Genomic DNA, 21,315 nt, shown 5'->3' on the forward strand with positions numbered 1-21,315 from the left:
TTATGGTTCTAGAGTAACCTGGCCAAAAAGTTTGCAAGACTCTAATTCTATGAACAAGTTGGACATTGAAGCATGTACTTGTAATCCCAGGAACATAGGAAGGTATGGTATGAGAATTAGGATCAATTGGAAAATGGCAGAATTGTATCTGAAATATAACATCATTAGTACAAAAAAGGACTTTTAAAATAAATTCATAGTTTCATATTACAGTTCTTTGCAATTGGATAAAACAAGAGGCTAGTAATTATAAAATATAAAGGATTGAGCAGCACATAACACTTGTCAAAAGGCCATGAGGTACTTTGATTTCTTTGTTTTTGTCAGTTGTAGGGCTTGAACTTGGGGCCTAGGCAATGTTCTTGAGCTCTTTTGCTCAAGGATAGCACTATACAACTTTGATCCACAGTGTCATTTCTGGTTTTCTTGTGGGTAATAAAAGATGAGAGTCTCACAGACTTTCCTGCCATGGTTCATGCTTTGAACTGCGAGCCTCAGATCTCAGCCTCCTGTGTAATTAATCAGCTGAAAAGACATCCTAGAATATCTGAATAGGAACACACATGTTGTTCAGCCATTTGAGCTCAGTGAAATATAAATAATGGGTCTGGTATTCCTTTCAAGTGCTAAGTAGTCTTCACATATACTCATCAAATAGTTATGCTTGTATATATGGCTTTAGGGACAATAACTTCAATCATGCTGTTCATTTTACTAGTGGTGCTTATTTGGGGGTACATGTTCTTATATATGAGATTTTAGCCTTGTTGCTTTCTATTCACGTGTTTACTGGTGAACAGTTTGTGCATTAGACCACTGAAATAACAGGTTTATTGATCCAGTTCTCATCTATATGAGTTTTTCTACTGTGTTTTGCGTTCTTGAGCTCATACCATCCATTGTCGTTAGTGTTCCACAAACACTTCATGTAAGACATCAATGCTCTTTGTAATTTCTGTGTCCTCTGTCCGGGAGTTTCTCCCACTATATATTCAAATTGGTTTTACATCCTTGCAATTTTGACTCAACTATTCCTCCTTTAAGAAGGCCTTCCTGGGTACTCACATGAGATACAGTGATAGCATGGGACAACTACAGGAAGGGGATATAAGAGGATCATCAAGAAAAGAAGCTACGGGGCTGGGGATATGGGTTTGGTTCCCCAGCACCACATATACAGAAAACAACCAGAAGTGGCGTTGTGACTCAAGTGACAGAGTGCTAGCCTTAAGCAAAAAGAAGCCAGGGACAGTGCTCAGGCCCTGAGTCCAAGCCCCAGGATTGGCCAAAAAAAAAAAAAAAAAAAAAAAAAAAAAAAAAGAAAGAAAAGAAGCTACGGTTTCACATAGTATGTTGAAAGTAGTTACAAAGGTGATATAACAGTTGTTTCCATAACATGGAGTTCATTTCACTTAGCATCACTTAGCATTCACTTAGCATGTGTGTTCATAAGGGCATAGCTATTGGACTCTTGTGATCCTCTGCTGTGATTAGCCTAAACCTGTGCTAATTATTCCTATGAGGGAGACCATAGAGTCCATGTTTCTTTGGGTCTGGCTCACTTCACTTAGGATATTTTTTTCCAAGTCCTTCCATTTCCTTACAAATGGGGCGATGTCATTCTTTCTGATAGAGGCATAAAATTCCATTGTGTATATGTACCACATTTTCCTGATCCATTCATCTACTGAGGGACATCTGGGTTGGTTCTATATTTTAGCTATGACAAATTGTGTTGCGATGAACATTCCAAAACCATTTGGTGTTAACCAACTGAACAACTGAACCAACTGAACTGAGGGGAGAGGGGAAGGGGAAGGGAGAGGGGGAATGAGGGAGGAGGTAACAAATAGTACAAGAAATGTACCCATGGCCTAACGGATGAAACTATAACCCCTCCGTACCTCACTTTGAAAATAAATAAGTAATTATTATTTTAAAAAATAAATAAATAAAATGACAAACAAAAGGCCGCCTTTCTGGGCTGGGAATGTGTTCTAGTGGTAGAGTGCTTGCCTAGCGTGCATGAAGCCCTGGGTTTGATTCCTCACCACCACATAAACAGAAAAAGACAGAAGTGGTGCTGTGGCTCAAATGGCAGAGTGCTGCTAGCTTTGAGCAAATAGAAGCCATGACTTCAAGCCCCAGGACTGGCAAAAAAAGAAGGCCTTCCTGATCATCCAATTTTTTCTTCCTATCACCACCAATAGTTCATTATGTTGGCTCTTCGCTTCCATAAAAATTATATTGTACTTCATCATCTGTACTGTGTATTTGTTATTTACTTATCTTAACCCAGCATCTGCTCATAATTTCTAGGAGGGTAGAGGGTCTTCCCATTGCATTTCTGGCCCTAGTGTTAAACATCTATTCATGGCTGAGAGCCAGGTGTTCATGCCTACACTCCTAGCTATTCAAGAGGCTGAGATCTGAGGATCACACTATGAAGCCAGTCTGGGCAGGAAAATCTGTGAGACTCTTAGCTTTAATTAACCACTCCAGATTCAGAAGTAGAAGTATGACTCAAGTGGTAGAGCACCAACCTTGAGCAAAAAAGCAAAGGAACTCTGTCTAGGACACAAGCCCCAGTAATGGTACAAAAAATTCTATTCCTGGCACAATGAAGACTCTCAAAAATTATTTTTAAGTAGCACATGAATATAACACAATATAACATTACTCTGTTTATTCATTACTGGGTTTTCTCTTAATTATATCCAGTTAGCTCATAAGGCCTATATTTACTTTTTTGTTGTCAAAGTGATGTACAGAGGGGTTACAGTTTCATATGTAAGGCAGTGGATACATTTCTTGTTCAACTTGTTACCTCCTCCCTCATTTTCCCCACCTCCCCCTCCCCCTTTCCCTCTTCTGCCCCCCCCCCACCATGAGATGTTCAGTTGCTTTACATCAAATGGTTTTGTAAGTATTGCTTTTGGAGTTGTTTGCTTTTTTATCCTTTGTCTCTCAATTTTGATATTCCCTTTCCCTTCCCTAGTTCTAATACAAGTATGTATAGTATCCAGGGTACTCAGATGAGATATTTTCTTTTGCAGGTATTTTTTTCTTTATTGTCAAACAGAAGTACAGAGGGATTACAGTTTCATATGTAAGGTAGCGGGTACATTTCTAATCCAACTTGTTTCCTCCTCCCTCATTCCCTCTGCTTCCCCCTCCCCCTTTCCCTCTCCCCCCATGAGTTGTACAGTTGGTTTACACCAATGGTTTTTATAAGCATTGCTTTTGGAATGCTTTGTCTTTGTATCCTTTGTCTCTCAGTTCCTGTATTCACTTTCCCTTCCCTAGTTCCAATACACGTATACACAGTATCTGGATACTAAGATCCGTTACAGTAATAGCAGTAGTAAAATGACAGGAAGGGAATATGAGAGGAGAAAAAAGGTACTGTTTCACATGGCATGTTGAGATTAACTACAATGATATACCACTGATTTCCATAGCATAGATACCATTTCTCTTAGCATTATCTTAAAGGCATCACTATTGAGCTATTGTGATCTTCTGCTATGTCTATCCTAGAGATGTACTAATTATTACCTATGAGGGAAACCATAGTGTCCAAGTTTCTTTGGGTCTGGCTCATTTCACTTAGTATGATTTTTTTTCTAAGTCCTTCCATTTCCTTACGAATAGTGTGGCTCTGAAAAGGGATTCACTAGAAGCTAATAGTGCCATATATTTATTCCTTACCAATGCTGACAGCCAAGAAGTATGCACTAATGAGCCTATATTGATTATTTATTCCTGATATCTATTTCTGGTTTGCCAGTACATATGCTGTCCTAGAAATTGAATATTTTAAATATTTCCTTTGCCTATAATCTGAACAATCATAAAAATATTCATTAAATCAATGAATAATACCTATGGGAGAACTACTACTTTATATTTCTAGTAATACAATGATATATCCCATAGTTCAACACAATTTTATTTCATTGGCTTAGTATGGACAAACTATTATTGTTTGTAATAAAACTCTGGAGTTCTAAAGAACTAAATAAGCACAGTCTACTCTGCACATAAAGGTTTGGTTTCCTTTCACAACTCGCCATATAGAAACTTAATTTGGAAGACAGAAAAGGCCAATAACCTTGCAATGCTACCCTTGATCTGTATCCAAGAAATTAACTTTCATTATTTATTCAGACCAAACACAGTTTGTGATCCTCCAAACAGTTTCCAATGAAAAATATAGTAAACTTAAAAATTATAATGCTTCAGACCACTGTCAAAAAGTTTTCTACTAAAAATGTCCCTACCTTTTATCTGCCTTAATTGGTTGGAAGCACTCTATTTCATTTGATGGCAAAATTAATTCTCACCTATGTGTTTTTCAATGAGTCTGTCCACATGTAGTTCTTCTCATTTTATTATTTGCTCAGGAAACTGGTTTAACTTAAATAATGTATATAAAATAGCTGGGTCTTTATTTTTTCTGATTTCACGTGTATTTCTTTTTGGTCTTCTATGTATATATTTTGTGTAACTATGATTTGATTATTGTGATGAATGTGTATATTTATTGTATTTTTATTGGGCTTAAGTTACTACATGTATTTCATAGTACACATTTTAACTTTCACAATTATGAAAATTATCATTCTACTCTACATAGCTTACAAAGTTTATGAACTTTAACAATAAAATCCATTTCCTCCATTTCAGATTGTATGTACATTACTTACCTTTGTTTAGTAACATATGTTCCCTCTTTCACTCATTCCTTCCCATTCCCATCCATGTGTTTCTTAGTTCACTTTCACCAGTGTCCAGCGTAACTGATGATCCCCTCTTTTATATTATGATTATTGTTATTATTATTATTTCATATACTTTCTACTCATTCTGTGTCCTCTTTTCTTTTTACTATATTTTGGTATCTTGAGACTTGGTTGTCTTTTCATTTTAATTCTAGCACCCGCATATCAGGGAGACTATATGCCATTTGCCTTTCTGTTCTTGGCTTGTCTCACTCAGCATGATTTGTTCTAGTTCCACACATTTTCCAGCTAACGTCATTATTTATCCTTTCTAATAGCAGTGTAAAATTCCATTGTATATAGGTACCACATTTTTAATCCATTCATCTGTAGTGGGGCATCTAGGTTGTTTCCATATGTTGGCTATTGTGAATAGTGCAGAAATGAACATGGAAGAGCAGATTTCCTTGTCACATCCTGGTTCCTGTCGCTCAGGATTCTCTGGTCTCTTTTTTTTTGCCAGTCCTGGGGCTTGAACTCAGGGCCTGAGCACTGTCCCTGGCTTCTTTTTGCTCAAGGCTAACACTCTACCACTTGAGCCACAGTACTACTTCTGGCTTTTTCTGTGTATGTGGTACTGAGGAATCAAACCCAGGGATTCATGCATGCAAGGCAAGCACTCTACCACTAAGCCATATTCCCTGCCCCTCTTTGGGTCTTTTAAAAGAGAGCAGAATTCTTTTTGTTACATATACCCCCCACTACTTTCACAAAAGAACTTGAATAAAGGAAATGAATCATATTCTAATATGGTTTGTAATATGCATAATATCCATACTAATTTCAGGAGTCAGAATAGACCAAAATTTCTAGTATACAGCTAAAAAATTTTAACGGTGACAGATATGCTAAACCAAACTTTTAACCCTCTAAGCAAGGAAATCACAACAATATCCTAATATAGATTTATTAGTAATGCTATACTATATTTTACTCAAGCCACTATCCTTCGGTTACACTTGTTTGTAATAATTACAAGTGACTCTCATCAGTCAGCACTGTCCTTAGTCCAAAATAAAGGTAGAAACTGATTAAAACTTTTAAAGTTTTAAGGATAAATACAAATGTGGATATTTGACATCTCTTTTAGCTACACCTAAAAGTGAATTAATTATTTATTTAATTAATTAAGTTGCTGTGTTTTTTGGGGTTTTTTTTTTTGGGCAGTCCTGGGCCTTACACTCAGGGCTTGAGCACTGTCCCTGGCTTCTTCCTGCTCAAGGCTAGCACTCTGCCACCTGAGCCACAGCGCCCCTTCTGGCCGTTTTCCATATATGTGGTGCTGGGGAATCGAACCGAGAGCTTCATGTGTAGGAGGCAAGCACTCTTGCCACTAGGCCATATTCCCAGCCCAGGCCATATTCCCAGCCCTTAATTAAGTTTTTAAATGGAGATAAATGGTGCTTCTATTTGGCGGGTATTTAACATAGAGCATAAAAGTTTTTATGGTTTTTAAAATTATATGTTTATTTTCTTTAAATAGCTTTTATAAAGGGGTTACCATTCAACTAATCAGCCTATATGAACAAATGCCTCTTAATTGAGAATGATGAATGATTTTTAAACAGGCTATCTGGCTTGCTTCTTAGTCATGAACTCATATACTACAAATGAATGTTTGAAATACACATTGTCCCTTTTTACTCTGCCATGGAATTAGAAAAAAATATGAGAGTGTTTCACTTTTTATTGTGGTATGAAGAGATTCACTTTTTTCCCTTTTGGAAGGATTTAGTTTATGTTTAAAAAGTATAATGGGAAAACAAGTAAGAGGATTTCTCTTGTTTCTCCCTTACCCACTGTTCTCTCCTAGCATTGTCTCTCTTAAGCGATATCACTCCTAACATCAACTGTTCTCTCCATGTGTATACAACTTTGTGATCTTCTGGATTTATTCAGAACTTGAAATCTCCTCTAGTTAACATTCCTATCTTGATAGCTCAGAAGCCTCTGGAATCCCACATCTCCAAAGCTGAGTTTGTTATGTTCCTCTAATCTCTCCTCAAATCATATCTTCCACTAGTCACCACTCAATAAAGGACATCCCCAGCCCCAACTATTTGTAGATTATGTGAAGTCTGTTAATGGTTCCACCATTCTTTAAATTACTATGACTCAAAAACATAAACTACTTTGTACTCTTAAGGGAGGAATAGTAATTCACAATGCCTATGTTCATCTGACCATATAAAATATTTATCAAAATGAACTACAGGGGAATAAAAGCAAGAGGTTTTAGTTATTTTTTGTTGCTTTGGTTTTCATTTTGTTTGGCTTGTTTATATGTCTTTGGGAATGTAAGAGGAAGCACAGAAATTGAGGAACAAGGAGGGAACAAATGCAGCCATGGTACTCACTGAACACGATATTGAAAATGAACTACACAACTTTTGGGTGAGACTGGGAAGGAAAAACTGGGAGAGAGTGAGAGAAGGGAGACATTGTCCAAAAAGAAATGGACTCTTTACCTGACTTATGTAACTGTATACCATTATTGTAATAACAATTTTAGAAAGCTAAAAAATATATAAACTACTTTGAAATAGCCCTCTTCTCTCACTCTTCATGCATCATCCCTTAGTACAGCTATCTGCAAACACAAGATATGTCCATATACACCATAAGCACACACAGCTTGTTGTCAAATCCTGAAATTACATCTATGCAATTTATCTTGAAATTCTCCCCATATCCCTGGATATAGTTGAAGCAGTCTTGTGATCTGCCGTAAATAAGACTCAAATTATTTCACACCTGTGTTATTGCAAAACCGTACCAATTTGTTTTATTCACCTATCTTCAGGCCTATCTTTCTATAATGCCCTTTGATTGCCTATCAACCTTCAGCATTGCCATTTAATTAATCCTCCTGAAGAAAATGGAACATATTGTTGATATGCTTAGAAAACAACGTCTCTGTCACCAAACAAAGTAAATACAAATATCTCAGAGTGACACTCAATATTCTCTACAATTTGGCCCTAATCTTCCCTTCTGAGCTTAACTTCCACCACCTTTGCTTAAGTATTCTGTAACTTACAATTTGTATTTTGTTCAAACCTCCAGCCACTGTTGTCTCCAATAAATTTATATACGTCCTTAAAAGTTCACCTCTAAAGTCGGGTGCTGGTGGCTCATGAGTCTTTGGTCTGAGGATCAAAGCTCAAACTCAGCCCAGGCAAGAAAATCTGTGAGTCTCTAATCTCTAATAAAACTACTCAGCAATGGCCAGAAGTGGCACTGTGGCTCAAGTGGCTCAAGCGGTAGACTGCTAGCATTGAGCAAAACCACAGAGCATGCCCATGCCTGATGTCAAGCCCCAGGACCAACACACAAAAAGAAAGTTAGCCTCTAATTCTTCTTCTAACATAAATCAGTCCTTGATCAGCCCAATCAAATTCACCATATTCTTCCTTTAAATGATTTATTTTAAAATAAAATGTTAAAACTAAATAATTAGATTAATAAAATATTCCTTCAGATGGCATACATTACATATATCCATAATACAAAAATACAGAAAATAAAGAAATCATGTAGAAGAAAATTTAAATCCTCTATAACTTCCCATCAGTGTGTTACTTTATATGCTCTCAACACATTCTCTCTAAACATGCACACACACACACACACACACACACACACACAATTCAGAGACTATTATTCACAAGAATCAAGAGCCCTTCATTTGATCCACTATGAATATTTTCTGTATTGTTAAATTGTCATCTGAAATATGATTTTAATAGCCACACAATCTTCTATTATTTAATACATCAAAAGTCATTAGATTAAAACTCTCAATGAATATGTAGATTGATCATAATTTTTTACTATTATCTCAAATGTTACAATGGGTAGTCATATAGAAATTGAATGGTTAGCTCAAAGGGCAATTCAAATTTTTTTTTCTCAAATTTTTATTATCAATCTGACGTACAGAGAGGGGCAATTCAAATTTTAAGGCATTTTTAATAAACAGCACCATATTGCCTCCCGAAAGTCACATGTAGATTCTCACTGTCATCAAGAGTGTAAGTGTGCTGATTTCCTTTTTGTTGTTGTTGTTTTGCACACTGACCAATAACGGGTACTTTTAAATTTTATGATGGAAATTTAAACCTGTCTATGTCAGTTATTCTGCATAATATTATGGTTTTGTTATTTTGTACTTGTAATACAAAATTCCACCCTAATAGACCTCTATATTTTAATACCTGTAGCAACTATTAAGATTTTTATGCATTCTACAAACTCAGAAAATATTTATTGAAATGAATGGAATCAGATCCAAGAGGAAGTTCTCCTTTGCTCTCATAACAGCCTGTCTACATTACTCTGCAGTAGTTTCCATATGCAAATTTGAGATAGATGACTAAGGAAAATGGGAAAAGAAAAGCATCTAGGAACCAAATCCAATCTCAATACAACTGTTTAACCAATCCCCCAGTCTTATCACAGAGATAACTTTAACCTCAAGCTCGAATATCAACTACTTGAAAAATTAGCCATATGTATGGTACAAATACAGACTCCTAGTCACTTGACCTAACTACAAATGGTCATCACATTTTTTTTGTGTGCAAAAATTTGTGTGGAGGTGTCCTCAGTGATTGAAAATACATTAATATGTGGCTTGTTTTCTTGCAGCAGTCCATTTGTTCGGCCTGACTTGGCAATTGCAACCAGTTGGACAGATTTATGCAAATGGAATTAGCAATGGGAACACAGGGGCCGACTCCATGGATACCACTTACTCTCCAATTGGTGGAAAGGTTTCTGACAAATCAGAGAAAAAAGGTACAGTGATTTAAAAAAAAAAGATTGACTGGTTATTGAATTCTCCTCTAATTTGACTATTAGGGCCATACATGGAGGTTTAACTTAACATTAAATTTCATAATCAGCTCAAAGAAGTTCTGTATATGAGCAATATATACATGGAAATGTATCTTTTTTCTAAGAACACATTTTCTTTTTCTCCAGTGCCTTAAGTGTAAACCAATTAGATTTTGCAAATATATTTGCAATTTTGAAAATAGATAAATATTTGCAGAACAGAATTTTCAATGGAAAATGAATTTGCAATGGAAAATGAATTTCACACATAACTAACTACCCTAAAGCAATATGGGATTTTTCATTAAGTTCTCTAGCTCGAAGCAGCATTTGCATGTAACATTTTGCAAAGGGTATACAATTAATGTAAGGGTGAATATATATGTCAAAATGAAAAAAAAGAATTCTTTCTTCTTTGGAAAAGATCACTTTGAGTCCTGGATTGGTAAATTTAATCAACATGAGGTTGAACTACTACTCTTGTTTACAATAAATGTCACAATACCCATTTCCAACTTCTTATTCCCATTGAATGATCTTAGTCTTAATGCACAAATAAGGAAAATAGCCAGATGTTTTGTTTTGACTTCTTTCGAAGTATAATTTCTTACAGAGGCACTCAACCTCTACAAAATTTCACAAAATCAATTTAAAAAGTAAAAGACCAATATGAGCCATTAGGTATTTTAAAGGATCAATATAAACAAATGGATAAATGAACAACCCGAACCCTACACTCATGAAGCTTATAGTGTTGTAGGGTTAAAAAGAACATTTTTGAAAGAAAATTTTTGAAATGACAATCGCAAATAAGATATTTTCATTTATGGTTTTTTGAGGGGTTCTTTTCGAGGTTTATGTGTTTTGTGAATAATTAGCTTTGCTTTCGTTTATGCTTCAGTAAACATTAATGCTTAAGGTTCAGGGTAAATTAATGGTTTTGTTCTAATTTTCTATGCATAATGCCATTTGCTTTACATTTCATTTGAAAATACCTGTTTCTAGCCTGTAGCAATGTTTTCTGAAGGTTTTGTTGTTATTATTGACAGGAATGGAAAGGAAGAGAAGGGGTCAGAGGTAGAAGAGAGGAGGATTTGAATATACTTAGATTTTTTTCCTTCAACTTCCTTTGCTTACTTTTTCTCCTTACTATTTGCTTCCTCTTTGTCTGAAGACATAATAGCTACTTTAATTTATCATTCACATTGAGAATCAGAAATATCTGTTTAAGAAAATGATAAATGCAAGACAGAAAAGGGTCATCACATTGTTATTAGAGTATATTATCTTTTGTAGATAAATTTAAATATCTTATGATTTCTTTCCATAAATTACCTTGAGAATAAAAATGGATTAAACTACATGACAAGAATTGTTCCAGACATTGTATGCATTATATTACTTTTTGGCCACTGTTTTCCCAATGAGAAACAGAGGCACAGAAAGGTCAAGTGAGCTACATAATGCCACAGAGTTAGAACACAATGGGCTTGTTGAGAAGTTACTCTTAAATTCTGTACTAGACTTGTCCATTGAAAAACATAAAACTGAACAGTGTGGGTTCAATTATATACAGATATTTTATGAGATTTATGACAATTTCAAAAAAATCTTAGAAATGAAACATGTATCATAGAAATACTAAAAAATAAGAAAACTATAATCAATGCAGAAAATATGTAACATTTAATATGCACAAGTCTATTACAAAATTTAAAACAACAAAACTTAAGCATATACAAATACATATAGGCCAACATGATGCCATCCCCAAAAATGTAAGCAAATATTTTAAATGGAAGTATTTAATCATAGCTGCATGAAAATAGTTGTTGTACATTCTATACTAATGTAATAATTTCATAGCCACCTCCTGTAGCTATTGTGACAAGCTCAAATGATCTGAGCATCATCTTAAAATGTGATGTGATTCTAAAGACTTTGCTTTGAACTGTTTGTCTCTCCTTTAAATTGCATATCATAATAACAAATAATCTCCTGTTGTCCTTGCATATTTTCCACCATATGTAATAATGTACAAAATATTTGCCAATCTATTTTTGCATCATCATTATGGCTTCTAGATAGTGATGGGCTATTAGAAGTTAAAATTGGGAATAATCATAAATAATACATTGATTTTTAGCTGTTGAGGGGTGAAGGCTCCTAATTTCTGTGTCTTTCAGGGTTCAACTGCCTACTGCAATCAACAGAGTAAATGATTATAAAGATTACAACAGACTTTTTACACAAGGAAAACAAAGCCCTAGAGTCAATTCATGATAGATTTTCAGAGCAATTTTATTCACCTATGTTTTTAATTTTCGACAAATTTTGTAAATGAAAACTGCTTTATGTTTCTGCTCAGTTGTAACAACAAATAGGACAGACTGATTTCAATTTAATATCTTATTAAGAAAAATATAGTTGATGCCATATATGCTAAGGTGTTACTATCTACTGACTTTTTATGAAAGTCTAACAAAACCTTCACTGTAGATGCACATCATGGTTCTGCTATATTAGGTCTTTACTACATATTACTTTTCAAATAAAAACTAGACTCCTTTTTTATAAGGCCAGATATATACTAAACTATACCTTAGAGAGATATAATGCTGTGTAAGGATATTTTCAAAGTAACTGACTCCTTTTATGATTTTCTAAACAACCTGTACCATACAAATGCAGTTCTAGAAGTTTGTGGCCTAATATATGAAACTGAAAACTTAATATTTGTTTCCACATAGTTTTTGTTAGTCCCTTAAAGACTAGGCATTGTAGCATTATGACTATGATCCTGGACTCTGGAGTCAGACAGACATGGTGTTGAATACTGTCTGTGTCATTTATTCACTCTCCAATCTCAAGTAGTTGACACAATCTCACTGAGCCAGTGTCTTCATCTGTAATGTAAGGATGATCATAACAGTATATGTCTTGTGTGCTTGTGGTGAGATGCAATTGATACAGTGGATATAAAGCATATCTGTAATAAGCCCCTGGCATATTATTTAATCAAGCAGTAATTATTATTGGGACAAAAGTCTGAAAATTACCTTGAGCCTTTGACCTTCCTTGATGTTCTCTTGGATACTGAAGATTCTGTTTTCAAACTCGTTTCAACTCTCCTACGTATAATGACATTCCTGGGAAATAGTTTTCTCTCTAGTGTGCTTTCTCTTTCCTTACTAATTTTTTTAATTCATTTTTTGCCCATTCCAACCAGTAGATTGCAGAGCAATGGATGAAGAAATGCCCATGCAGTGATATCATAAAATACTTTAATATGAAATAACTAGTATTCCAATACCACCATGTAAGGAGGAATGTATTAACCAACAGACACAGTTAAACTGAAGATGTCTCTCCCCAATCTTTGCTTTTATAGGCTCAGATTGACCCAGGGCTTTCATAAAGGATTTATGGAAAAATAAACAAAAGGACACATGTCCGGAAAAATCAGATAATATTGAAATAATCAGTTTCAGTAACCTATCCAGGATACATGCTGGGAATCACTGAAATAAATAAATACAGGGTTTTTTCTTGTGTTTTGACAGAATTGCTGCAGAAGAAGGGATACCCATAATTCTGTATCTCTACTTAGACAAAGAATAAACAACCATACAACCAGGTTTTCCACTGGTATTATTCAAACCCCAGTTAAAACTCTTGTAGGTAGTCACAGTCCCCACAGGGCTCTGGGGTACCTACAATTTGTTGTTTTAAAATTTTCACCATCATCAAATTATGAATAAATAGAAAATTGTTTCAAAAACTCAAGTCCTTCTAAAATTAGTTCCCCTTTCATAGTCATGATGTGTATTTCTCATTAGATAGAAGAATTTTCTCACCACTTAGTTAACTACATGAAATAAATAAAGAGTACGTCATTATTGTTATTTATTATGCTACAGATTTTACTAATAGTATAGAATTTACGACATATGTTCCAACCACATACTGGACTTGAGCAGAAATATTTAAGTTGTCATTGTTCATTGAACAGTTCTGCAATTGAAAGTGATGTGCCCAAACAGCCACTAACTGCCTTATCACTCTTGCCATTGAAAGAGCATTTATGCAACAACTACATCAAGAACAAGGAAGATATAAACAAATACAAGTCCATCTGCTATGTTACTCAAGTAATACCCATAAACAAAAATTTAATAAAAATGACTATAATGTTATTTGTCAACGAATATATCCAAATAGAATGTTGAAATCTTAAATATTATGAAATCAACCTCCTTATTTATAGTTGAAGGAAATGAGGCCTCAAAAGGTCAACGTCATGCAAAATAACTGAGACTAGAAACAAGGATATTTAGCTCTACATTTTGTTTTTCATGTATTGTGATAAAAAATGTTGCACAAAGTAAATATATAAATTACTGAAGAGGTCCTCAATAATGAAGTATCAAAAACAAAATCTGAACAAGTAAGGAAACTAGTCTTATTCAGACTCTCAATGGGGAGATTTCAACTTAATGTTTTACAGATAGAATAGAACCTAAATGTAGAATTGTTTGCAATGGGTCTTAGTCAATTATTTTAAAATGTTCAGACATTTTACCCCAGCTAGTTTCAGAACAGCTTTAATTTCAATAAATAACTTAAGAGATAATGAAAAGGTAATTGGAGGGTTCCTATCATGTCTTCAGAAAGTTTAGAAAAAGTTGGGGGGGGCTCAAATGAGTTTTATAGGAGTTATGGGAAAGAATAGACAGCTTTATCTCTAAGTTCTATACAAAAGGGTGTATTATGTGCTTTGATGTGCAGTGCTGTGCGTTTTCTGAAAACCATTCCCAAGAATACACAATGTAAGGTAATATCTTAATAGATACTATTCTTCAAGTGTGTAGCACTCAGGGAAATGTAATATTTTCAGTACCTATCTGAATGAGGAAAACATTTATTGACTAGTTGAAGACCAGATTTCTCTAGAATAGATGCCAAATAGAACACCCGGAACAAAGAAGGGTGGTGAGGAGAAATATCTGAAGGATACTAAAGGCAGCTTTTATCTCCTTAAGAGTTTTGCAGATGTCTGGCCTTGGGGGGAAAAATGGCTTTTCTTTGAAATTCACTCTACAAGATCTTTCTCTACAAAGTTGAAGAAAAAAATGACACTTTGTATTCTATGCCTGCTGAATAGATGACTGGGTAAACAACTTCATTGATTGATATGACACATTCTATAGTTCGATAGTGTCTATAGACTCACCTCCCTGGATTTCAGTTTTCCACTTGAAATATAATAAGTTAGATTTCAGAGGGTATAATGGGCCATAAATCTATGTCACAAATTAAATCTTATCCAGATTTTTGCAATTTAAAGACAAAACAAATAAAATAATGGTTTATCCAGATAACATGAAAGAGGAATATATTCCTGCCATTTCCTTTCCCTTTCCTTTCTATGCCATTCATTCCCTTAGCAACTTTGAATGTTCTGACAAACATAAGGCTATCCTGACTGGAAAGGGGCTTATCTGTGTTCCTTCCATCTATATTTTTCATGAGTTAGTGAGTTAAAACTAGACAGTTAAGGAAACCTATAAATAAGCCAATCTAAGTAAAAAATGGGCCTATCTTGCAAAAGGGATATATTGTGGGAAAGTGGTTGAAAAAGTGTGCCTTCAAAGTTTGTAAACCATATTTGCCATTTAAAATACTTGCTGACATTCTGTTGTAATTCAGAGAATTCATTTCCACCTTTCTGCCTTATAAGTTTGGATTTTTGGTGCAATAACAACTTGCATTCAGACAGCATTTGCAATTTCAAAATAATTTAATGCCTTTTATTCACATAATAGTTTCATGGGGTGGCAGCTATTGTTACCTCTGTTTTACAGCTGGAAATGAAAGTATGAGACGGATGAGTAATTTGCCTTGCATAATTGACATAACTATAGGCAGAGCTAAAATGGGATACAGTTGTTCCTTGCTTTTAATTCAACCCACTTTGGGGGCCTTTTCTTTATTTTTAACCATTATTTTCTCAACATCAGTTGTTTAAGTGACAGCTATTTTGATGAAATATTTCAGTACATTCAGTTCTAAAGTGTATCCGTCAAAAGTCGTGTGCAAATCTTATATGTCACACCTAAGATCTACATTCAATGAGATTTCTCCCTCCTCCACAAAATAAAAGATGCATAACACGTACTCAAACATGTGCACACACACACACACACACACACACACATATCCTTCAGAATTTGACAATTAAATAATGGTGCAAAATATACCTTTTACCACTGCTGTTCCTTGTGGATCTGGAGGAAGTGTGATTGTATGTGATTGTGTGTGTGTGTGTGTGTGTGTGTGTGTGTGTGTGAGAGAGAGAGAGAGAGAGAGAGAGAGAGAGAGAGAATAATTTTTCCTCTACTTTTCTTTCTTTTTAACTTTGTTATATTTTTAACTAAGTCATAGATACACTAGAGCAATATATGCAATGACAGTTGTGGACCTTGAATAAAGCTTAACATTTAAATTTACTCAGAGTTTCAAAGATATTCATTTCACAGACCCAATCAGTAGGTAAAGATTCATTTTGTGGTACCTAACTAAAGAACTGAATCAACCCACTTAGGTAATCATTGTGCATTCATATGGAACATGGTCCTTCAGTATAATACTGTGCTCTTTCAGTATTGGTTCATAGGACATGTGGATATTAAAATGCACTTGGCTACCCCTTGAATCCACCCACAGTTTCAGTATCTTTTACTTAAAAGATATCAGAGTCCAGGACAGTACAGTAGAATGGGGAATAATTCATATAAGCACACATGAATAAAATAGTAGTAATGCACTAACAAAGAAAAAATTGTTGGGAGCTTAACATTATTATTTTTAAAGATTGATGGCAAATTACAGTAAATGTTTCCTATAATGCTATATAGATGTTTCTCTAACACAAGGTTTCAGAGGGCCCAGCTAGAGTGCTGTAGCTTGTTTTCAACTATATTAAATCACTTTATCAATATACTTCAGTTTTAACAAAAGCATTTCTAAAGCATAGCTGAGACCTGACTTCTAAAACAGATTTATGGAATGGGTTTCCTATGCTAAAAGGCAAACTTATTTATTGTATAAAAAATTCATGCTAAATGTTCTTGGTCATGTATGTTTAACGTTTTATTCTTATTTCAATTTAATTCTTAATTATTTTTAGCAAATGCACATCCCTCTTATATGCCATAAGAAATTAGTCTGTCTTGTACCCCTTTGAGCATAGTATTGTGCATGTGACTGGAGTACTAGAAGGGGTGTGCTACAAAATAGTTTAATACTAGAAGGGGTGTGCTACAAAATAGTTTAATAACCTTTCTAGATTAGTCCTTCCAAAATTTAAAGATTGGCTTTTTCCATAACATGTTGGGGTTTTTTTGGAGGGTCCAGCCATTTTAGAAATTTATCGACCATTTTTACACTGGACTTTGTTTAGTATCCATCTATATTTCTCAACATGTACTACTTTTGGAAGAAGTTCAAATATTTACCAGCAAGTTTATAAAGCCAAAGATAATTCAATTTAATAGAAATTTACTCTTGAGAATGAAGTTCCAGAGTTCTAGGACTTAGTACACAATTCTACATTTTCCTGTATATAAGTTATAATCTCGGGCTGGGAATGTGGCCTAGTGGTAGTGTGCTTGCCTCGTATACATGAAGCCCTGGGTTCAATTCCTCAGCACCACATGTATAGAAAAAGCCAGAAGTGGCGCTGTGGCTCAAGTGGCAGAGTGCTAGCCTTGAGCAAAAAGAAGCCAGGGACAGTGCTCAGGCCCTGAGTTCAAGCCCCAGGACTGGCAAAAAAAAAGTTATAATCTCACAAGTGAGAATCACATAGCCTTTTTTTGCCTCCACATTTGTAATAAGTCTGTGGGTTTATCTCTGTGTTCTTCTTGTGCTTCTTATTTTCCCAAGTGATTGAGTTGTCTTTTCCTATTTCTATTACATATCCTATTGAAGGAATCTTATTCAGAACAGATACAACCTACTTTCCTTTGTTCTTGGAGAAGGAAGAAGGAAATTGAAACCTTAGGTAGTGATTCTTGGTCATATCCAGTCCCCTCGTTCAAACAATCACAAGGGATGCAAAATTTAAATCTTGGAATTCAGAAGCACAGATATTCATGATATTTATTTAATGTTTTATCACCCATGTTGATGTTTTAACTGTATAAAGTACACTGAAAGTTAAAAAGGAAACAGACTTGTCTTTTGTCCTTGAGTAGAAATTAAGTAGTAAAAATAGAAGCAAACATTCATAAGCACACAACACAAAATATCATGCAACCAACTTGTAGAAAAAATGTAATTAGATATTTAAAGACTTAAAAGAAAGGGGGGAGGTAGGAAGTGGGACTCTGAATTCAATTCCAAGTACTGAAAAGAATGAAAATTGAATGCATGTTTTACTTCAATACTTCTTGGAAAAAGAATTATATGAGGCTACATAGATAGAAATGGTAGATTTTTGTTACTCCTTTTCAATATCTTTATAGCATTTGATCACAGAAAATATAGGTTGATTTCACGTACCATTTTGTTCCAAGAACTGGCATTCTAAATTTCATGAAAAATTGTTACTGTAAAACTAGTATTATATTTGAAGGACCATAAAGAAAATGGAACTTAAATTATGAGAGACACATACTAGGAGTCTTTCAACTGAAAGACCATAACAATGTCTTTTCAAGATTCTGAACATGGTATAAGATGAAATGAAGAATAAATACAGGGATAACACATTTCTATTTTTTTCTTTGGATGATATAGCTTGGATCTTTCGTGGAATCTTCAAATACCCTTAAAAGAATACTCACATTGCTGTTATGGACAATATCATAGCCTTTAACCTGGTAATTTTTATGTGAAGACCTGATAATGGGACTCTTCATTGTAGGTAGTGACACTGAGGTTTAAACCTACAGCCATGATTTCCTTGCGGTTTCTTTGGACATGAAGTCTAGCAGAATTTTCTCTATTGGCTGGCTTCACACCTTGTTCCTCTTGATTTCCACCTCTTGAATAGGAAGCAAGCATTACAGGCATGAGCCACATGTGTCTATGAACTCTGCTTTTTTTTTCACTGAGCTGTCACTTATCTTTAGGCTTCTTTATTTAAAAATTGCTATTATCTTTAGGTAATTGTACAAAAGATTTGCTTTTTATTTTGTTTTATTTTATTGTAAAGGTGATGTACAGAGGGATTACAGTTACATATGTAAGGTAATGAGTACATTTCTTTTCTAGCAGTTAGCCCCTCCCTTGTTTTCTCCCACTTTCCTCCCCTTGCCATTTAACAAAACAGTTGATGAATACAATATATCTTGATCAATGTCACCCCTAATGACCACATATCAGTGCATTGTACCAATGTTTGAGTTTTGTGTACAATCATTGAATGTAGAGTCAGAATATAGTTATTAAACCCAATGGATATGACAATGTTAAAATGGTCATGTCATTTGTATCCAAGTGTGTCTATGTGTAGATATAGGAAATCTCAGTGTCTGTTCTCAGTGTCTGTCATCAATTCTTTGCTTCGTGCTTTACCTTACAGGCAGCTTGACCTTCTCTTTTTGAACCAAGCTACCACGATTTAGCATACCATCCTTCAACACAACCTATCTGCCATTGGTTTTCCTGCTCAGCAGTTGATGCCTGTGTTGTAACCTATAAATAGTGTGTTTAGTTCAGACTAAATTGGTGGATATTGGTTAAGACTGTGATAACTATAGCACTGCACAGTGTGATATGATTCATGGCTCTCTGAATTTTGTTCTGAATTTGTACAAGGAAAAGTGTTTTGTTGTTAGAGAATATGGTCCTCTTGGGCCTTTAAATAGGCTTCAGCAAGGCAAGTGATTAAATGATCATTTAAATATGAATATTACAAAAGGTGTACCTTACTGCTCTGCTGTGAGTAGTTTACAAGCAATGGACCAAATCTATTTCACTTATCTATAATTATACTGAATTTCTTCCGAAAAGAATTCAGATGTGTAACCCCTCTGTACATCACCTTGACAATAAAATAATTTTTCAAAAATGAATTCAAATTCACATTTGAATTCCAAAATCATTTTTTCATTGATTTCCTTCCTTTTAGTTTTTCCACCTTTGATCTACAATCAGAAAAAAATAAAATACCAACTGAACTTATAAAAATCAATTTTAAACATCTGTAACTATTTTGAGAGATAGTAAAATGGACAGGCTACTTAGTGGTATAGATTGCTAACCAGCAGATACCTTCCTTTCTGATGAACAATCCCTAAAAGGTTAGAGTTTGAAAAATATTCCATCTTCTTATTATGAGAAGAATTTTCCTTCTCTAATACCAATCACTTCAGCTAGATTGGTTTCTATTTCAAATTATACTCCACATGGTCATTCCCATGTTGTTATTTCTGTTCATCTCACCCATCTCAACTTTAATGTGCATTTTGCAAAGGTGGGATCATCTTCTTTAAAAGTAGTTTTCATAAATGGTTTATGCACATGTGCTCTAAATATACAATAATGTACAATAATGGTAGTAGTCAGGAAACTTCTACAATACATATTCATAAATTTCTTTTGATTTAGTGAATTTAGTGAACATTTAAGAAACATTAATGTTTAATATATAGTGCTATAAAATGTGGAGGAAAAGATGTTCCAGAATTTCCTAAGGCTTCCCAATATGTTGGCAACCACCAACCAGTTTTGTCCAGATTTTTAAGAACAGAAATATTTCTTTATTAAAAACGGTTCCTAGCACCTAAAAGTGTGCTTTGTTGACAACAATATTTTCTTTGCTTTACTGCATTATTTACACTATAAAATGGTGCATTTTAAGATGTGTTAAGACACTCTAATGAAGATAGTTGAATGAACTCAACATTAAATTGAAAATAGAAATGTCTTTATAAAAAATAGTCTGTTAAACTTCTGGCCATTGGAGTTGTTTTGCAGTTCTAGGAAACTAAGAGTTAAATGTATAATCAACCCTTTGGGGACCAAATTGCTCTGTCTTACATGGATAAAAGTAACTTTCAGTGAAAAATAAGGTCCTCAGTTGGTCATTTATTATCTCAAAGGGTGTATTTTATTGTAAATGTCAATTCCACAAAATTATGTGTCCTGTAATACATAATTATGTTCAGAATTGCATTTGAAATCTATTATTAACAGTTAACAGTGAACATTCTTAAAATAGTTATTACTCTTGGCCTTAACACAAAAAGCAATAATGGAGGTATTTTAGGGAGTTAAAAGCTGCAAGGCATTGGCCTCTGAATAAAGTCACTGCAGGTGTGTTTCTTAATGGGCTGTTAATTTTATATCGAGTGAACACAATGGACAGAGACCATGTGTGTTTTTAAACTGTGTGGTGTGAAGACAGAGTTGATGGTGAAAAAACACAAAGGTGGTATGGAATGAGGCCAATTGCACTTTCCCTCCTGAGGTATAATCCTCCTTGCTTAAAATCTAGGCAAAATAATTGTCTTTTTTCCACTTGCATTCCTTTTCTCCCTACTATCAGATAACAAAGTATTCGATAGAAATATGTGTTAAATAAAGACATAAATAATTAGAAAATATGACAATAAAGAAAAAATTGTGCTTGTCAAACCTCAATATCCCTCATAGATTAGCTCCTTTTCAGTATCTTATTTTGCAA

The 21,315-nt window shown here is 34.4% G+C and overlaps 1 protein-coding gene across 6 annotated transcripts in view; it reads left to right on the forward strand.

Moving 5' to 3' along the window:
* The window catches only part of Tenm1 (teneurin transmembrane protein 1), a 786,931-nt gene that overhangs the window by 515,946 nt on the left and 249,670 nt on the right, over positions 1–21,315 (forward strand). For all 6 annotated transcript variants that reach the window (XM_048335936.1, XM_048335935.1, XM_048335937.1 and 3 more), the window contains one exon: positions 9,435–9,584. In XM_048335936.1, the coding sequence (XP_048191893.1) occupies positions 9,435–9,584 (150 nt within the window). The remainder of the gene's footprint in view (positions 1–9,434; positions 9,585–21,315) is intronic.

The sequence above is a fragment of the Perognathus longimembris genome, chromosome 28, assembly GCF_023159225.1.
Source record: "Perognathus longimembris pacificus isolate PPM17 chromosome 28, ASM2315922v1, whole genome shotgun sequence".
Classification (NCBI taxonomy): Eukaryota; Metazoa; Chordata; class Mammalia; order Rodentia; family Heteromyidae; genus Perognathus; species Perognathus longimembris.